The 21124-nt window shown below is 38.2% G+C and overlaps 1 protein-coding gene across 1 annotated transcript in view; it reads right to left on the bottom strand.

The window, feature by feature from the left end:
• Window positions 1-21124, bottom strand: part of CD109 (CD109 molecule) — a 71409-nt gene that overhangs the window by 39259 nt on the left and 11026 nt on the right. The window contains exons 3-10 of the mRNA XM_057369131.1: window positions 16802-16830; window positions 12921-13151; window positions 12652-12777; window positions 6120-6159; window positions 5557-5641; window positions 3144-3240; window positions 1952-2087; window positions 1045-1154 (exon numbers count right to left, since the gene is read on the bottom strand). Coding sequence (XP_057225114.1) covers window positions 1045-1154; window positions 1952-2087; window positions 3144-3240; window positions 5557-5641; window positions 6120-6159; window positions 12652-12777; window positions 12921-13151; window positions 16802-16830 — 854 coding nt within the window. The remainder of the gene's footprint in view (window positions 1-1044; window positions 1155-1951; window positions 2088-3143; window positions 3241-5556; window positions 5642-6119; window positions 6160-12651; window positions 12778-12920; window positions 13152-16801; window positions 16831-21124) is intronic.

The raw sequence follows: 21124 nt of genomic DNA, 5'->3' as shown, positions 1-21124 counted from the left end.
CACCACCTCTCTTCCTCACTCATTACTTTCCTATTCTCTCTCTGAAGAGCATATGCAGATCTCCACTTATTGGTAACAGAAGCACCTGTTTATTCACACTTCTCTGGGAGTGAAACTKATCTTTTCCTCTCTGCCAGCTGCAAGAACTGCCAGATGCCTCAGCTACCTCTCACTCAGCTCATCTTTGGAAGAGGAGAGAAAAAACAGGTGGAATTGAACTGGGACGCTGGCAAGGAAAATRAAAAGCACAAAAACCAAAAGCCCAAAGGATCAGACTAGCATAAAGCTATWTCATGAGCCCATCTACTCTGGAAGAGTATATTCAGCCTAAATCACTGCTATTTAGGTCTGATTTATATACAGTAAAGACTCAAAAATTACAAAATTTATTCCCCTTTTCAAACAAAATGCAGCGATACAATATGCAACCTCTGCAAAATGTAGAAATATTGAATGCAGATGAGGGACAAAATGAAGAACATTAAATACTTTTATGAGGGGACTGCAGCTGGCATGAGAAAGACAGGACACAAGACAGAAAATACACCTTCACTTGAGAGCAATGCAGTTTGAGAAGTTTTAACTGAATTATATAAAAGCTGCTTAAACATATAAGTGCAATATATTAAGTGTACTCTTGTGTATGTATATATATATAGATACATATACACACACAAATATTATTAGCAGGGTTGAAACTCAGTAACTAATCTGTTGTTTTAAAGTACAGTTACCTAATGGAAAAGAAGCAGCTAGCTAGAATCAGCTAGGGAAGATTTCTCTTCCATAAGAATGCTGACAAACATTCAGTATGTTTGCTCAAATACATCCTGCCAAGACTACAGAATTCCCTGCCATTTTACCCTTCTCTACAGCAAATGCCTCCAAATTTAGAATTTGCTGTTATGTATTGCAAAGTAAGAAGGAATTTGAAAACAAATCTATGAATGACACTTAAAAATCCAGGGCAAACTTTGCTATCTAAGCATACAGGAGAAGTCACATTTGTTTATGCACAGATGATAATCAAACAAAAGAACTTACAGTAGCTATGAAGTTCAGAGAAGGTTTTATAACTCTAGAGTAGTCCAGAAATTCAATAAAATAGTCACTTTGCTTTGGAAAGATGATGGTACTTGAATTTTGGGAGATTCCTGTTGAATAATTATATGTGTTTAGATACAGGCATTTAACACACCTATTACTTTAGCAGCAATACAATTTACTGCCCCTGATTTTTAAATAATTTTATCGTGTTTTTCACCATTTTCACTCCTATCATTCTTCATCCTTCTAGCTCAGTATCAGTACAAAGATGGTATATGTACTGGTACTGCCTCCCACAACACTAAATAAGATATACCATTCACAGAGACTATGACAGAATGACACAAGRAAGGAACTTATTAAATCCCAAATCAGCCAGCTTCACCCTGCCAGGGTTTCTACACAAGGTCTGTAATGAAACCTAGTTTCTGGGACAGAAATTCAGTACAAATGATTTTTTTTTTTATAATGTGCAAGGTGCAGTGGAACATGAACTCACAAAAACACCCTCAGTTTGCAAACCAGTCCATATAGGAGAAGCTAGACCAGGACAACACAGGACCAGGGAACTCTTCCTATTAATGTGGCTTACCAATCAGGTAAATTTAATCATAAACTTAAGTTTGTAAAGTTCAGGCTAATGCTAACATATTCTCTATGCTTGCTCTTCTCATCAAAAATAATCAGTCATTGACTTTCAGCTCCCATCAGAACATATTTCTTGGTTATTTAATAAATCATTTAGCATAGAACTCTACCCAACCAAGTTAACAGCTGGTTAACTTGGCAAGTAACATTCAGAAAATATATTTGCATGTGGACTGTTTATGCTGACATCAGTGTATGATATTTTTTCACCACCTACTGTGAGATTTCTCCCAGAAGACCTCACACAGCCACATACCTGTGAGTGACTCAGTAACCACCGCGATCAACTCTATCGGCTCTGTGTAATCGCTGTCACCTTGGTGCCACGACTSCTCAGCATTCAAGTTTTGCAACATAAGCTTGTTACAGGTTACATTTAYAGATCCATTTATCTGCAGTGTTGGAAAAGATAATTGTTGAGCCAGAAAAGCCAAGGACACCTTTCCATTTGCAGTAGTTTATTTCTGGTTAAGTGCYGCAGCTCTCTCCATATACAAGTTTCAGAGTGTCAACCCCTGAAAATTATGAATGCTGACCCTTTATTTTTTTGTTGTCAGCAACTATTTTTATTAAATCCAATAGCAAGAAGAAGTTCACTACATTTTAGAGGCAACAGTGCTTTATGGAAAAAATTATTTTTTTCCCCTAATGTCTAGAATTATCCACTTCTACATGGCTAGCACAGTGGTACCTAAGCTTCACAGAAAAGTACAATGAACAGGATCCTGCCTGAGGAGAGGGATACACCCTTTCCAAAATCTGAGCTCTGAGTTTCTCTAGACTAAGTGCTGCTGCAGGCACCAAAGTCAGAGAGCGGCTAAAGTCAGAAAATTATAGTCACCTCATGTAGCAAAAATTTAACCTTTTTTAAACACAGTCCACATCTCAAAAGTAAAATGTCTGATCTTGAAAAAGAATGCAATGAATCTATCACCTCCTTTAAGCCTTCAGACTGAGACTCTGTGTCTTTTTAAATTTCATGCCTCAGGTTACAACTGGCGCCTAGCTCAAACATAATTGCTGGCAATTAGTAGGCAAAATGCTTTGGTTTCTACCATGTTAGAGCTCCACCTAGACAGGAGTGTTCTCCTGTGGCCTTGTGACAAAGGGCTCAGTGTRCAGAGGCAGACATAGGGCCAGGGAGCACTCCTGGGCATGGATCCTCGAACATGAACACATATGTGGCTCCTGGACAATTCTTCTAGATGGTCAAYGGGCACTCTGCAAAATAACTCCCARGCACAGGCAAAGGGAACRCAGGTGCCAAGTATCATTCCCAACAAGCAGTCTCAATGTAGACACCTTAGGCTGGAAATTAAAGAGAATTTAACACTCTCCGTGCAAGTCATTCCATAAACCATGCCAGATGAACTCCACATTCACGAATGGCCCCAGGCATCATTTAGCCCACAACAGGACACAGACTTGACCTGCTACAGGTGACTCACCTCCATTGTTGTTGTTATATTTCTCTTGTTTGTCCAGTAAGAGACCGAAAGGCAAGTGATTGTTACAGTTCCCTTCACTGGCTTTCCATATGTGTACCTGAAACACATCAGGCAAAGTCAAAGAACACCCCACCCTCCAGGGCTTGGGCTCCTGAAGAGCTCTCAAGGCAAAAGATCCTACTAAAATATTATTCTCTGGCCTCAAACATRGCTAGAACACATTTCAACTTTGAGTTTGCAATACTGAGACCAGTTAACACTAACACTGAAAGCCCAAAACCTGGAGAACACAGCACTGCTCTTTCCTGCACACAAGCTCTACAAACCTATTAAAATKATGATGAGTTGTACAATGTACAAAAGCTGTACTAAAAAGCTRGAAGCAAGTTATTGAACAGAACACTTGATATAACATCATAACTAATGTCCAGTAGAGTTAAAATGGGATGTGGCACATTGCTTAGCAAATGCTGCTAACACAAAATGAGATCTCCAGAGATTTGGTAATAATAATTATTACTAATAATTTAGTAATCACAGTTTCCAGAAATCATTGCAAACAATGCCYAGCTGTGGCAAATCTGAAAACTGGAAGGTAACTCCCTTCTTAAGATGGCACTARCAACCTGCAGTCACTCAGCAGCAATAAAATAAAATTTTTTCTAAGTTATATGACTTATGTTTCTAAGTCATACTTAAGAGAAACCACGACATTATCAGATTGAGACAGAGAAGTAAGGGCAGGGAAGAATGACATGGGGACAGACAGGACACCTAAAACCATTCTAGTCCTCAGCAGTAACACATTCAGACGTGATAACTTTGAAGTATTTTAAATCATTATTAAGCCACTTAAGTACTATCAAAGCTGAAAAGCAGATTGAAAGAAAAATCAAACAGCGCGTAGTTACAGGAATACTCTGATAACACTGTCTTGCATTTGAACTCTTTCTAAGCACACCTAATTACAGTAATAAGCTGCCATTAACCTTGAAATGATACTGCCATTGGGTAGCAACCCTGTACTTAAYCTAATCTAATAATACTCCTCAGATGAAAAAGGAAAAGGGTTTTATGACATCTACAAGTGTAAGGAGAATATAAACTCTATGTATAAAGAGGCATTAAGAGTAAGAACAGTCACCAGGAATAAAGTAATTCTCTATAAATAATTGAATATATAAGTAAAACTGTGTCACTGCTGGGATTCAATCTCAGATGATTCACTGGTGTCTRTGTATGAATTTATTGCAGTGGACAGGTACACTTTCAAATACCTTTTGAGTATACCAAATGAAAAAASCAAATATCTCGTGGAAGACAAAAACAGCTTAAGAAACCAAATATTAGTTGGCACATAATGGATTCCAAAAGCAAAGAAGAACGGGGGAAAAAAAAGGAAAACCTTTTTTAAAATTGCCCCTTGTAAGATTCACAGAATCATAGAATGGTTGAGACAGAGGGGATCTTAAAGGTCATATAGTTCTAACCCCCTTGTCATGGACAGGGATGCCACTCACTGGATGAAGCTGCTCAGGACCCCATCCAACCTGCCCTTGATAATTKATAATATCAGGTTGCATGGACTCTATAGAACTGTTCCCTCAGAGTCCAAACATTTAATTCTAACAGCTTGCTAAACAATCATTTCTGCATTTCACTTATAAATKAAGTGGTTCTTTGGAAGATATGTATTTTAAGACATTAGATAACCCATGAAAGACACTTTATTTTGGTCTTCTTGGATGGATCTATCAGGTAGCTCTATCTGGCTCTCATCACCAAAAATAAAATTCATTTCTTTTTGAGATTAATGCATAGTAAATTTTTGTCTAGATATTTGCTCATCTGAAAAGTAAAATATTATTTACACAGGAGTCTACACTGAAGCCTCTTCTGAATTTCTCAAGAGCTTTTAATTCTTTACCCATTTACAGGTATTTTGAGAAGTAGGAGAAACCTATACTTGAAATCCACAATGTTGATTTATTGGAACAAGAAGGGTGTTCAAAGAAGTTTGCCTAATTTTCTGAACATTCTCACAAAACATATTTACTCTGCCTACAGACCTTAACATGGTGAATTGGAGAGTACCATAAAAGAACAGTAAGAACTAAAAAAGCATCAAAATACATATTACAAGCAAGAGACTTAAGAAATTTTCAAAAAATCGAGCTGAAAATGTATAGCTATAGTCTAGAAGTAAGCTTACCAGACCAAAAGAACTTACWAGAAGTCTGAAGCTCTACTGAACCTTGTAACAACAAAAGCCAGTAATTGGAAACCAGCCAATCATTTTTGAATAAATGGRCCTTTATTAGCATTCTAAATATAAGTTTTAACTTTGACACCTAGAGACCCACAGTAAGTTTCTTAAGAGTGAGGGTGACAACAGTATCAGTGATTTACTTACTTTGCGGAGACAACACCAGTTACATGTTCATCTCTCAGAGAGTAGTATAAGGGTGTTGTTATCATGACATCAAATTTTGGTAAAACTAAAAAAAAACCACAGAAGACATTAAATTCACAGAGGGGATATTTATTTTTTAAGGAGCAAGGGTAGAACATGTGATCTGATAAAGACTACTAGTTTCCTATGTTCCTAATATAAGATGTATTTTTAACCCAATCCCCAGACTAAGGCTTTTTGCTGAAAATGAGAACAAAGCATCATAAAAACAGCCTGCAMATAAGCTTGTAAGTCTGAAATATAAAACATTCAGCTTATTCAGACTTTACAGAATCATCAGCAAGCTTCACAATCACGTACTTTACAGATATTTTGGGATCATTAGAACTACCAAATATAAAGGGCAGCTGATAAGACAGCATTTTTTGTCAGTGTCAGAGTAGCCAAATTAAACGTTCTGTGAGTATTTAAAAGGTTCATGCCAGCCATGGGAAGCTAGTATAAATTAATGGAGAATCACTACTAATTTTGGTCACTACTACATGCCCTTAAATAACACTTACCATATTCCATCACTTTAAATCTTTGATAATGAACTTGACCCTATTGAAAAAAATTCGTATGAGAAAATACATACAATTGCAGTCAGATTAGTACATTTAGCATACCTTTTTGGTCAAATCCCACCCATATTCAAGTTAAGTTACAATTTCTGACATGGTGTGGTCCTAAATCATGGCTCAACTATTATCAGTTCCTGTTGAGACCAGCAGTACGTATTTGCAAAACAGGACACAGAAGTTCACATGAAGCAGACTGTAAGGTTATATAATGAACAGTTTGTGCAGCTTCCAGTCTGCAGACACCCGCATATGCCTGGTTTCTATACTAAAAAAATGGAATACCTGAGCCAGCTAGCATAAAACTACTTAACATGAGTAGTCACAGTCATCCTGATAAACTGTGACTGACACASCAGCAGCATCTTTGCTAGCACATCTTAAATTAACTTTTGCAAACAAGAAGCTCCTACAGCGTCTGTCTGGTGGACTGAACTATTTCAAAAACCTGTACGATCTTATGATTCTACACTCAAAAGGTGGGTGAAATTTTCTTACAGTCATACTTACTTTGGAGATATTACTGTGCTATATCTTCTTGTCTTAGCTACTTGTTACTTAAAATCAAGAAAAGAAATTTTAAAAACTACATAATATGCTGTTACTTTCTATTCTTTTCTGAACAGCACTTCTGTTCTCTTCTATTCTTTTGTTTTTCCTTTTTTTTTTCACTTATTTCCTGATTTCTTCAGGAGGGGGAAGAAGAACGAATATGGAAACCAATTTTCAGGTGGCATCAAGACGTGTCAGGTAGGAATGACTGTTCGTGGCTAGAAAGGATAAACTGACAACTCCTGTGGTAAAAACCTTAGGACAAGGACCTAAGCCACAAACAATCATAAACCTTCTGTTACCTGATAACAACTTTGCAATGAAGCATCTCAGACTAAACCCTTTAAATCTGTATTTACAAATTTCCTAGCAAAATAGTCCTATCAAAGTAAAAATCAGATTGCTGACAATTTCATGATTAAGTCATTGATCACCAAAATAACTGCCATACTCACATTCCTATGCTTGACAATATACAGACAGAATCAACTATTTTCCCAGCATTTGTGCGAATCATAATACTTGCAACACACAATGCTATGGCATTGACATGAATAAATCAGTCCACAACAAGGAAATTAACAGGTAGTCTTAGGAACATGTATTGTAGAGAAGTAGTGAATTTATCTCAATTCTCTTTCTCTGTACAGCTTTTACTTCCAATATTAAGTGTRTATGTGACCCTTGCCATAAAGCAAACCCTGAACAAAACGTTACCCCAGACAGCATGGTGAAAAAGCATCTCCTTTGAAAAAAAAATAACTGTTGCATTTTATCTTTATGTTAGAAGTATTAAAAAAAAAAAAAGAAGAACAATTAAAAACTAAGAGAACTGTAAGTAGCAGAAAACAGAAATTACATTGAAACTAGTACTCCGGGCTGCATTTTTTTCTAAAATGACAAGCTTTTTGACAGAAATCAAGCTGTGCTTCACAGTTCAGGGAAAGACACAGACCCTACTCGGTGATTCAAATCTTGATGATTTGAATACCAAGCCACATTTTCCGCTGACACATTTTTTAGCCAAGCTGGTCTGAAGTAGGACAAGTAACAGCACTTCAACCAGTCTATCATTTTAGTTCATCAGGGCAAGGCTGTCTCTCTGGCAAATATTGTTCAAACATATTGAAGTGGAAGTTGTTAAACCAGTTTCCAGGAACAGTGGCTTTTGAGACAAGCAGTTAKTTACATATGCACAGCCCAAGACAGATTTTTAGGGGTTTTCTSTAAGATAGGAAAACAACACCATGCCTACTCTATTTTTTCCAGAGCTGCTTTATTCTAGCACAGGTTTTGTCATCCATGCCTTCTGCTTCTTAAGCACAGTCACCCTTCCAGACAACAACATTTTGCTCTAAATTAGCATTTCTTAAACTGCAAAACATGTATTGCATTCTGTGCCCATTGCCCAGAGTAAAAAAACAGTCCCAAAAAGAGGTTCATGTAAGTGTTCTGGGATGGTGATGATAATGAGACTTCCTGCAGGTGAGCCTTAGACGCTGTGGATCCTGATATCCGGGAATCCCTAACAACTACAGTCCAGATTTTGCTCTGCTATGATGAACCCCTTTTAATTCATCAGGTCTGATCCAACAAAAGTGAGGTCACAGGAGGTGTTCCCAACAGATTTTTTTTCTTCTCTGGCAACTGGAAGTCCCTGAAATGAATCTGTTCTGGGTCCATTTTCTTATTTGTTTCTGACATTGATGCATCAATGTTAGCACATGGGGAAAAACTCTGGGTGTGGCACCGTTTTGCTGTGGAAAAGCACAGTGCTGGCACCAGCTGCATTCCTGGGGCTACCTCACTGTCTCACAGGCCCTGTCAGGAGCACTCTTCCACCTCGGCTTTGCAGCTAAATAAAACAGACTTTTGTCTAGACAGAACTAACAGAAGCACTTCATGATCACTTCCATACTTTGTTTTCACATGCAGGAAACAAACTCCAAAACGAAATTCTGTTCAAATTCAACAACACAGTCTCCAGAAATTAGTCACGAGCCCTACCAGTGTCACTACTATTTACTCTAGCAGATCCTGACTGAGTATCTGTGCACATCTGCAAACTACTAAATACTCAGCCAATGGCAAAACAAAGGTTTTATGTACAGCCTGACTTTGAAGAAATGTGACACTTTTTTTAAGCAATTATATATATATAACATCAAACTTAATGCATCAAAAGTGAAATCTGTAACTGACCTAGCAGCAAATATGACAAATTCACTGTGGATACCACTCTATTAATCCTTAAAAATTAAAAAATTCAACATGTAAAGTATATCACTGTTCCCAGTTGATTCTGACAGTAGCTTTATAGCTAAAGCTTTAAAAAACAATAATACTCTTAAAAATAGTTTGGAAAACCCTTGTTGCACCTGAAACATTACTGCTTCTCAATATTTGATCATCAATTTATACATAGCAACTTCCATAAATTAGATTACAAAATGCAGTCTAGCTAGAAAAAACTTCTGGTCGAAAGTGCATGCTACTAAAACTCAGCAACTAGAGGTTTTTCAGCAACATAAAATATAAGATATCCAACTAAAATAAAAGGTAGAGACTTGGAAACCAGACTGTAATTACTGTGTCTTGAGTTTTCCTGGAACAGCTGTACTAACACCTGAACTTTTATTAAAAAATACTACAGGATGTTTAACAGCAGCAAGAGCCAAAACCTGATTTAAAACAGGACTCAGAGGCAGCACTTCCAAAAATCAAAACTCAGTACACTTGGAAAGTGATCTGCAATCACAAAAACAGAAATGTTATTTAATCACTTAACAACTCTTTTAAGACAAGAGGAAATCTGAGAAAGAAAGTCTGGCTATTTAACTAAAAAGTTCAGGTCATGACATCATGATAGCCAAGTCATGCAGAGATCAGTCTGGGTTTGCCATATGAAGATTTTCCTAAAGCCTGAACAGATCCATAAGCTGTGCTGGATGCCATGCAGAGCCAGAGCTGGCAGTACTAGTTAAGGATAGGCAGACATTTCTATTAAAAATCCCAGTCATAGACTGTCTTCCTTAGCAGTAAATCTAAGTTCTCAGTGACCTCTGTTACTAAGGAGAGACTGGTGAATCTATGCAACTTTATATATGACCCAATAAAACCTGTACCTCCCTTGAACAGCAGAACTGCTGCAGAACAGAGAGAAATATCCAGATAATAGCTAGGAATATCTAATACAAGKGATCTAATCACTCACTGGCTTTCACTGAACACCAACCAAATCTCCACTATAATACCCACCCAGAGACACCCACACACCTTAATGTTAAAACTGAATCCCATCCCATATGATCTTGTATTTCACAGCATAAGCTCCCTTGCAAYTAATGGAATAGAGTTTCCCATAAGAAAAGTTATTTTCCTTTATTCTGCAAGGTATCTTGCAGGTTTCATTAATCCAATGGTTAATACACTATCAAAAGAATAAGTCTGTGAGATAACACACCAGGCAGACCTGATTTAATAGTGTGAATATTCCAATAGTCATTTAGTGTATCTTGCATATGATACCCTTACCCAGTGTAAGATGCTGTGTAGAACATGCTGCAGAAATAATGCAAATTGCTTTGTCATTATATTCAACATGGAATTTGAAAATTAAAGCAGAGCAGGTGTAAACAAAAAAGGCCTAAAAGTAAATGTAAGTATTTCTATGTGAGACTTGGGGTTGCTGTTCTTTTCCCCAAGGATAGGCACTCTAAGAATAGCCAGGCTTTCTGGACCCCAATGCCTAATTTATTTTTTTTTTTTTGTTTACTATAATGCACTCTTCTTATTCTCCTCTATTTTAATTTTCAATTCAAAGAGTTTAAGTGTCAAAAGGAACCATTTAGTCTGATCTACTTTTATCACAGGTTTGGTTCCTTTGTACTCAGCTATTTCACCAATCYGCATTGTTAAAATGCATCTTGCAGAAAGGCAACCATGAAGTAACAGAAAACACCACCAGGGTAGCCAGGAGTGACATTGTGTCTTGAGCTGACACCTAATGGCTTTCTAGTTATCAGTTCTCAGTGGAGTGTGCTGTKAATTTGTCCAGACACTTTTTGATCCCATCTGAATTTTCAGTATTCACAGTAACGGCCAGTCCTGCGCTCTGCAGCTCAGTTACGATGTTTCAGTCATTCTGAAACCRCTCTTTACCTCCTTTACCTGATGCCCTTAGCTATGTGTTGAAACAGACAGGAACAAAATGTTCCCTATTTACTTTCTCCTTGTTACTCATGACTCGAGAGACATTCCCTCTCTGAAACATTTTCCAGGACTATTAACCTTCTGTAGCAGCACTGTATGGCTAAAATTTAGAATACCATCAACAACAGTCTATTAAGGTTTCGCTTAATAAACAGTCTTACTGTTTCATTAGCCCAGATGAATTTACAAAGCATTTTTCTTTCAACTTTATATTTTTTTTTTCTTTTTGGTTTTGTTTCAGGAGGGAGTGGCACTCAGATCCTGAAAACAGCTGCCGCAGTTCCTTCATCACTTATCTCCTGATTTCAGCATTACTTAAGCCTTTGCAGAAAGCCCAAGCAGCATTTCACAAACACTTTTTTTATTTGACAAGTGAGGTGTTGAAGGAGCCCACCACTGCCAGCAGCCTTTGCTCCCATGTCTGAGCCACACTTCCACTGCTGGAAAGCACCGACAATAGCTGTGAGTGGCGATGGCTGGCAGGCTGGACCAGTGAACTGCTCTGGTCTAGGCAAAGAAAAACACACAGATGCTTTTCAATTTGGGTCACTTCCCCACTGCACTTTAGATCTCAGCCTGACTACAGCTGCTTCAGCGTGACTGAGAAGCGACTGAAACAGCAGTTGGGGGATGGGAAGAAGGGGTAGAGCACAGGGAGGAGCACGGGAACAACTTAATACACTTTTCCCATCACAGACAACACAGTAACAACTCCACACCCACATGACAACGTGTTTGAAAAATTCAGTCCTGACACTCACTTGAGCACCACCCTCACATACCTCAGCCTATAGAAATCTATCAAACATACAACTGGTACTGGTAAATATTAGTGCCAAGTTAATGYGTGATCACATGAGTTTTTCTACTTTCTACCATTATGTCCCTGTTATATTACTTTAAGCAGTCCTGTTTGTACTTGGTAAATGTCTCTGAATAGTCACTGCAAGACAAGTCAGAAATGCAGTTCCCAAATTACAGRCATTTAAAAGCAGACTGAATAAACCAAACACACAGAGTTTTGAAAGGCTAAACCTCCAGCTATTTTTGAAACATATTCCATGGTGTATGAGGGGTGTGCAGCTTAAAAGATTGGCCTGGGAAAACTAGTACCAATAGCAACATGAAACACAGACTTTTCCAGTTTTGTTTTGCAATAGTTCTGTATTACTAGTCATCCTTTCTATTTTAAAAAGTTTTTTTTTCCTCAGTCACTCATTAGTCATTGTGAACTGCTGAATCTTGGCAAAAACTAGGCAAAGATCTGTAGTCTTGGTTCCCCAACCCTTGAGACACCGACTTGCTGCTCAGCATAGCATAATGAATTTTGGTGTATTATTTGCTTGCAAAATAAACATAAGGATATTTCATTTAWAAAGAAAATAACTGTACTCTGTAAGATCTCTTTTATACTAGTATTACAATCCCTTACTTTTTCAATAAGATTTATATTCTGGAATCAAAGCACAGACTCCAGGATAAAGTATGTTTGGGGGTTTCTGTATCCTTCCCTACAAAACCATAMACTGGAAAATATTGTGAGGTTTGCGTAATATCTTTGCATAGTATCTTGCACAATATATGACATAAGGGAAGGATTTGCTCATCKCATGATCCATGTTTATAACTGGTATCAGCAAAGTAAAACACAACTTTATACACATCTGGCAGAASAAATAAATCTCTGTGGTTCGGTAATGTTAATACTCACATTCACTTCCACCTCTATGGACCAGTCTCCTAGTGGAGGGTTCATTGATAACTGAAATTTTTTGGAAACTACACCCAAATCACCCTCCTCCATCAACCACTGCTGCATCAATTTCTTCCGAGGATCCTAGGAGAAAAGTCAAGCTGCATGTTAAATGCGATTGGCCTTGCTAGCGAGATTTAGGTAGCACTACATACGATCTGTATTTGTCATAAATATGGAACATGTGACACATTCCAACATGCAACTATGTTCCTGTGGATACTTACTCGGATATATATATTCAGAGACACTTTGTAAGGTTTAAGGTCAGGATAGACAGAGACAATCCGGAACAGYACATCTTGTCCTGGTTTATACATAGATTTATCAGTCTGGATGAATACTGAAGTGCTCTTTGACACGTACATCAAGCTGGTACGGTTAGAGAAGACATGCTGGCCACCAGCACGGCCTTCCACCAGTAATTCATAATTCCCAGAAGCACTGTTCAGAGGCAGCTTAAAAAGAAATAGTGACTTTCTGTTAGGTATCCAAAATACTCTTGAAGATATTATTATTTAAAAAAACATTTGACATCAGGAATTAATACATACCTTAACTTGTCACTAACGTAAATTCTCAAAAAGGGGACTTTTTCATGACTTTAACATGTTATTTCAACAATTACCTGAAAATGTATTATCAGAAGCACCTTTTCAACACATTTCTATCTAATTGTAAGTAATAGTCAGGTTTTAAACAATATAAGCCTATATGCATTCATGTGCAATTTACAGTCTCACACATACATACATTCTGCTCTCTCTTTTCAGCTGTTTAGAAATTTCTTGGGTTTGATACAGTGGGCTAGTATTTTTCTTCATCACTTTTTGCTAATAAATTTTCCTAAAATCAAAGATCTAGAAGAAGCTATGTGTAAGCAAAATGAACAGGACAGTAAGAGAACTTGGCACTTGTGTTTTTACAGTCTTTAGCTTCATGTCCTAGGGGTAGGAAAATCAAATACAGAATTAATRTCTCATGAGGTGAGGTCCTGCTTTTCAATAGAAACCTCATAGATTTTGTCTTATTTCAGTTCAATTATTCATAACTATAGCACATATTGTGACTGATTTAGAAAGTAAATAATTATTCTTCCAAAAATATTAAGAAATAAAGGAACAGAACTTTTATATGCTGAACTTATTTGTGATAGACATTGAAGGCTCCTGCAGTGCTGGCAGAAAAGACAAGTACCATTGGCAAGRAAATTTAGAACACATAAGATCAGAGTAATCATGCACAGGTTTCCTCTCTGTGTCTGTCTTTCCAGCACACAGAGGAAATCCAGAGCTCATAATTCAGATGCATCACTTCATTTCCTAAAGTCAGCTGGGATGAGTCCCAGTCACAGGAGCTGAAAGGCTTAAAGCAGAGATGCTGCAGCACACAGGAATTCCACATGAGCAGAGCCTTCACAGACAACCAGTGACCCCAGGGACATCCCAGCCCAGATGCTGACTTCTGTAATGCCAGAATGTCTCTTTGAAGAAGGAAAAGGATTCTAACACGGCACACAGCTCATTCCAACTAGCAGCCCTGCTGAAAAGCTTAAGAGTCACATGCTTCTGTGTGGAGTTAGAACTGTAAATCTGGAGTAAAACCTCTGAAGTTAAGACAACTAAAGCAGACAGGCTTGCATTTTTCAGCATAACATATGGAATTGAAGCACTCCTCTTGCACTRTAATGAAAATTACAGCTGTTAACTCACCAGGCACAGCACTTCAAAAGTATCCTACCAAGTCCTATAAAGAAAAGCTRTGCTGCTGTCAAAGCTCATTTTAACAGTGCACTGTGAGGTAATGGGGGTTCAAAAACATGGAAAAATGTCACTGGGTGACAAATGAGGTAGATGCAAATGTCTGTAGAAAATACATTTCCTTTTCTGTGTTTTTACCTATAAAGAGGAATCAACTACAGTTCCATCCCTCTCTGTTGACTTTTGGTTTTTAAAAAACAAGCCAGAAAAAAAAAATCAAGAAGGGGGGAAAAATAAAAAAGTTCTTTTTCACCTATGAGCTGATATACGATGACACAGGAATAAGATATACCCCCTTTAAAATCTGGATTTCCAGAATCGAATTTTAGCTGCAAAGTTCCACACTGAAAAGGATTTTGCATTTTCTTCAGCTGCAGGTTTTTGTATACACAYTGCCAAGAACATATGATTCATGTACTTCAACACCCTCCAAACTCCACGCCAAATATTCTGCAATATCTTAAATAGGAGGAATAGCCTTAGCTACTGCTCTGTCAAATATTACCTCAAAATTAATTCATTTATGAGTATTACTATTTCTTAAAGAAGCTGTAATCCTTTAAAAACAAACAGGATTTGCTACAAGAAATCCAGGACACATTATAATCATTCAAAATCAAAAATGGGGGGAAACAACCTTGTTTTGTTTTATCATTGCAGTGAATTATGCTTTTACAGCTATTATTACAGCTATTATTATTTTAACATGCTTGCAAGTATTATCTTTGATATTTTTCTTTAATCTGTAAATTACACTTAGAGACCTCGTCTATTATCCTGTAGCTCTTTCCTATCACTAATAATGACAGRTAGCATAGTTGCTCCCTAGATTTTTATACTTTTTATATTTCAAAAGATCTTTCCTTCCCAAACCGTAGTGACAAAACTGTCTATTGTACCTTTCTTGATGTAAAGGTCAGAGATAATAACGTTTCCATTGCCATGGCAGTGTATTAGGACAACTGATTGAGGTGCAGTGTAACTCACCTTCTGTTTCACACATTTATGCCACCAGAAACTGCACTAACACAACACTTCCATGAGGTCATTGCTCCAATAATAGCAACTCCATCAGCCCCACCAAGTCCTTTTCTAAAGAGTTGTTTCTCAATGCAAACATGAGCAAGGCACCTTTAAACACCAAGYAGTAGGAACTTGCTGTGAAAATATTTTATCTTAGTCAAAACATCCCAAATGAATGGTATTACTATCCCCATTTTGGCACTCCTAATGCAAGAGAGAAAAAGGCCATCCCACGTACTTCTGACTACACCAACCACCATTACGAGTACCTCAGACAAAGCAGCTACTGTTTCCTCTGGAAAAGATGGGGCTGAATCCAGAAACTCATTACCCACCTTCTGCTACCAGCAAATTACACTTTGGAAAAAACCTAAGTCTATTGTGGCTATACAAATGAATAAATAATCTTGCTGTTAAAAAATTAGTCAGTTTTCATTGTTTCAGATAGCAGCAAGAGAGGGAGCAAAGTACCGTACCTAGTTTTAGGTGCTTGAACATTTTAAGACCTGGCCAGATTATATTAAGGAATTTGTTATTTAAATTTTCTTTTTYAATGAACACAGTTTTCTATGTGTGCTAATGTATAGTTCATAGAGATATAGTTCAACATAGTAATCTTCATAATGTTGAGCTGCTCATTGTCACTGATTATCCATCTATCAAATATTTCCACATTATTTAACCAGACACTCAGTTTATTAGAGATAAGAATTTAAACCCACTGGATTAAGGGATACTCAGATCTATAGATGACTTAGGTAAAACTTTTTTCCTGATAGAAATGCATAACTCTTTAGACTGAGTTTTCAAGATGAACATCCAGTATTATAAATTCAGGATTCATACACAACACACAATTCATGATACGATTTTGGGATTTTTTTATATACTTTCATTGAATGTGCATTTCCAAACCCTTACAAACAATGTAYATAAATATATTTTTATTTTACTATTTCTCAATTACTGCTTTGCACAATTATTTCAGCTGCAATTAGCCTTCATAGTGTGTCTAAAATACATGTTGGTTRTTGGACAGATACAGGTTATCAGCCAGCAAAAAAAGCCACAAATCAAATYTCTGTGTTCAAGTTTTATGATAGTTTGTGGATGATGGGAATCAGTTCCCAAATCCTGTAATTACTTCTAACAAGCTGCAGAGCATTTAATCTGAAAACCCCTTGGTTTAATGTTCAATACATACACTCATCTGAGACTGTGAAAATAGCTGGCATCACATGCAAAATATATCATCAACACCAACTGATGGTAAATTACAGGGAGTCAATATTTTCTAAGGAAGGAGGAAAGSAAAAAATACTTACTACTGGAAGAACGAGAGTCCCAAAAGAATCTGAACAAAAAAGAAGAAATATCATGCTGTCAAAAATCTGTCAGATTAATTACCATAAACTTACCAAAATATCAACATTATCTTAGAAGAGCAGCACTCCTCCCCCCTTTCTGCCCATAATATCCACTGGACAAACACACTCTCATGATGCAGCTCTGGAGCTCAGGGCACACAGATCATGCAGCCAACACACAGGCAACAGTTGTGACGGACTGGCCAGCATGAACACACTACAGCCAACTGCTGCCAAACGCTGCCTGGACATGAAACTAAAAAATACATAACCTGGAGCGACTACTGAATCAGTCAGTATTGACACACTGTGCTTATACTTCATTCAGCATCTCATTCCCAGCAGTTAATCCTTCAAGGGAAGTCCCCTCAARACCATTAGATTAAGGGATAAGCTCATCTCCACAGACACATGAAGGAGCACAAAGGCAGGACAGAAGATGTGGAGCCCAAATAACAGCCAGCCCCATCCCAAGGGAACACTCATCCCATCACCACAAGCCCAGAGGAACATCAGCAGAGGGAAATCTCAACAGAATGGTGTCTGGAACACCATTCCCCACCATCAAGCTACCAGATTCTCCCWAACAATCACTACCACTCCAAATCTAAAGAAAAGGAACCAGTCAGAGMAGAACAGCCCCAAAAAACCTAGAAAGCAGTGCTCCATTATATAATGTTCCGAGGATACCATYAGTGTCCCAGCTGGGAGCTACATGAGCAAGAAGGGTATAGTTTGGCCCTGTTGTCCTTAAAAATTACTCCCATCTTGGGTACCACTGCCCTAAGACCAAGGCATCCYTCTGCTTCTGCAAAGAAGTTGATTCACAAGCAAAAGAAACTCCTTCACATGTAAAAGAAACCCAGGATATTATCTACTAATCTCTTCTACAGTTTAGTGACTACTTTCTATAGTAATTTTTATCAAGATTGACAACTTTTCTAGAAGGAATTWAAAAAAGGAAAATAAATTACACAATATCAGAGAAAGGCAAAATATGAAAAAATTACTGCAATCCTGGCCATTCCCTCCAACAGTAACTTSTTACTTGGTGGTTTCACTGCTCTGAAGCAAAGCCAGCAGCAGTGTGACAGTATRTCTGTCCCAAGCTGTTAGCACTACTGCAAACTGAAGCTGCTTCTTTAGARGGCACTGGCTCTCAGCCTCCCCTTCACCAGACACTTCTGCTCCCCACTTCTTCCCCTACATGGTTGATAGAAGATGTGTGATACCTTTTGCAGCGCTGCAAAAGTGTGAATTTCAGCCTACAGCAATATTACTTCAATGTTTGAGGAGGTCTGGTRTCCATGTTCTCTGCTTGAACCTTTTTCTTTGCATTCACAGAGACTTTTACAATCCATTCAACTCTCCATGCCACCCGAATTACTATTTCCCATTGATTCTGCAGACCAGATAAAGGGTAAAATTTTTGAAACCATGCACAGGATTTATCATCCTTAAGCAAAGAAGCACCCAGAATTAACCTCACTGAATTATGTCACCATGGGAAAAAGTAACCAACATATCAATACATTTGGGTTAATGTAATTTACTGCATTAACTATTTTAGATAAAGTAGCCTCAAATATTTTTAGGATACTAATTAATGTCCTGTTAAGCTCCTGGATATCATTACATTATGAAGTCATTAGTGCCACTGCTCTTACCTTAATTATGTCGTATTTTAGAGAACAGAATGGAATAGAACAGAACAATAAAGTTCGAAGAGACSTACAATGATCTCATAGTCCAACTGCCTTGTCCTAAAAAGCAATAGGTTTACACTTATCTTTAACTCAAGTGTTTCAAGTAGTAAGAAGAAAAAAAAATTATKTATTAATGTCCTTCTTGATCCTGGACCTGAAAGGCATTCCAAGATGAAGCAATCACTTGACCTCTGAACTTCAATGAATGTCAGTTTTAGAAGTCAATGAATTCTTTCCTTTGACAGTGGCAAACAGAAGGAATCTCAGTGAACTAAATACAGGTTGTCCTGACTACTGTGAGAGCGCCAAAGTAAAAATGCTATCCAGCATGTACGATCTATTCAAATTATAAACTGGGTTAAACCAAATGACTCACATCCCACAAATAAAGTTTGTGGGTAGCACACTCCAGTACTTCTTTCTGGTATTCAAAAGYTGAGCATGCATGGGCAGTAGTGGGCCTAAGGAACACAGTTCTTTCCATTACATGTTTATGTTGCTATTAAACCTACTTTTTTTTTTCATACCATCCGTCTCTCCTCTTTACTTGAATATCAACCAATGCAGGCATTAACCCTGAGCAACCCCACTGGCCTTTGAGGTTTTCCAAACAGGAGTGTCTGGCAAAATACTTTTCTCAGCAGCCAGTGGAGAGGGCAAAGTGCCCCAATTCATAGCAGCGGGAAGACCCCACACTTGGCCAAAGTTGCTTGGCACACAGGGCTACATGACAACCATCAGCTACAGGAGAGGAATTACAAAGTCTTGCAGAGCACCTGATCCATAGGCAATGTGAATGCCTCTAGACGCATTGATATATTAATTCCCAACATCTACCCAAACAATCCCATGCCARATCACACTGGAAGACAATTTTACTAATGGAATGTCTTCCTAACTCAGGAGAGAGGGAGCTACTGTTAAGTAGGAAGTATTTTTCTTAGGGGATTCTATTTCACTGTAAAGGGAGGAAGATGCATGGTAACTAGCAACAGAGGTGGTASAAAGTTACCTCCTGACATTTCTCTCAGTTTAGCTCAAAGTTTAGCCCTTCTCTTGTTTCTTTCTCTCTGTGAAATACAGCTGTGCTAAAGCTCTGGTCTGTACAACCACAACCCATAACATTGTGTCACCAGAGGAAAAAAAGAAAAAAAAATAGCTTTTATCACCACATATAACTGGTTATTAACAGGAACAGAAACCACTTACCATGTGGATATGCACATGGTTAAGTCCTGCTATGGCAGCTTTAATCTAACCCACATAGCTAATTACAGAAATGGCTACAGCAGGGACTTCAGTATGCTGGGAGACACCAGACACAAATCTGATAAATTTGTACAATAGCCCACACCACAGGGTTTCTATTTCCATCTTTACCCATGCCAGTACAAACACACTGGCACTGCAAGACAGTGACAAAGGAACTGCTGCACATCATCCTGTGCAGCATCTACCAGCTTGCAAAGCAACCTTAACGGGGCAGGTACTTCAAAGCTTGCTCATCAGGGCAGTGCCTGCTTGCCTCCACCTGTTTTGAGAACAACTGCATGCAAAAAAACAGAAACCTTATGGCAGGGTTTCATTCCTGTTCCCAAGCCTGGGAGATCAAAAATCAGGTSTGAGCTAGATACGAATGTGATGCAGATGGAGAAGGAGTTGGGGAGGAGGGAGATTCATATCACAGTTGCATTTGTGCAACTCAGAAAGGATTTACCTTCTGAGGCAGTGGTAGGSAGCCACAGCCTCCCTGGCTGTTGTGATACAACCCAGAGCACTGTCTAATTCCCAGTCAGTGAAAATCATAAAAGAGGCTCCAGGGCATGAGGTAATCTTCCAATTTATGCCACTACGTAATTATTTTGCTAGGAACTGAGCAGCCTGGGCAGATCTGAAATTCTTTAGCATTGCAGTGGATTCCCTTGTCATGCAAGACTTTCCCATGTTCTCAGAGACTATCAAGCTGCAGTCAATTTCCTGGARCTCTGCTCAACTATGCCTAGGAATGACTTTGGATGTGCTCAAGCAAAAGCAATAGGCAAAATATTTCCTTTATGCCAATCCTGAATTGCAGAAATGCACCATTTTTTTCTATTCACTGGATGAACTGAAGTTGTATTTAACCATACAGCAAATTTAGGTTTATAAGCATTAGCTATGGCTCAACAGCTAGCACATAGCACTGCTCTGCTGCAGGCCCCAGCTATCATGCAGCTGACTAACACCCACATGCAGTGTGTAACACTTCCATGTGAGATCAGTCAAGTCTGGAGTCTACTGACCCTGGAAATGGCAACAGTTTTCTGTCTTCTTCAACACATCCATGCAAAAAACCCCTTCAGCTCTGAAATACAGCTGCCAATGCCTAACTAACTAACTAACTTTCTTCTGTCCTCTAGAGCTGCAGTGCCCCAACTAACTCCAAGCAGAAGCAAGTTTACAAAGTAGCCCAGAACAGTTAAGCCACCTACACCAAGCACTGCAAATCACAAAACACTTCCTCCTGACTCATTCCATCTGCTCTCTGCAGCAGTGGAGTCACCAGCACAACTTCAAAGGGACATCACAGGGAGCC

This window comes from Malurus melanocephalus, unplaced genomic scaffold, assembly GCF_030028575.1.
Source record: "Malurus melanocephalus ecotype Western Australia unplaced genomic scaffold, MMel_1.1 scaffold_4, whole genome shotgun sequence".
Taxonomy (NCBI): Eukaryota; Metazoa; Chordata; class Aves; order Passeriformes; family Maluridae; genus Malurus; species Malurus melanocephalus.
This window is presented reverse-complemented; position numbering and strand designations above follow the sequence as displayed.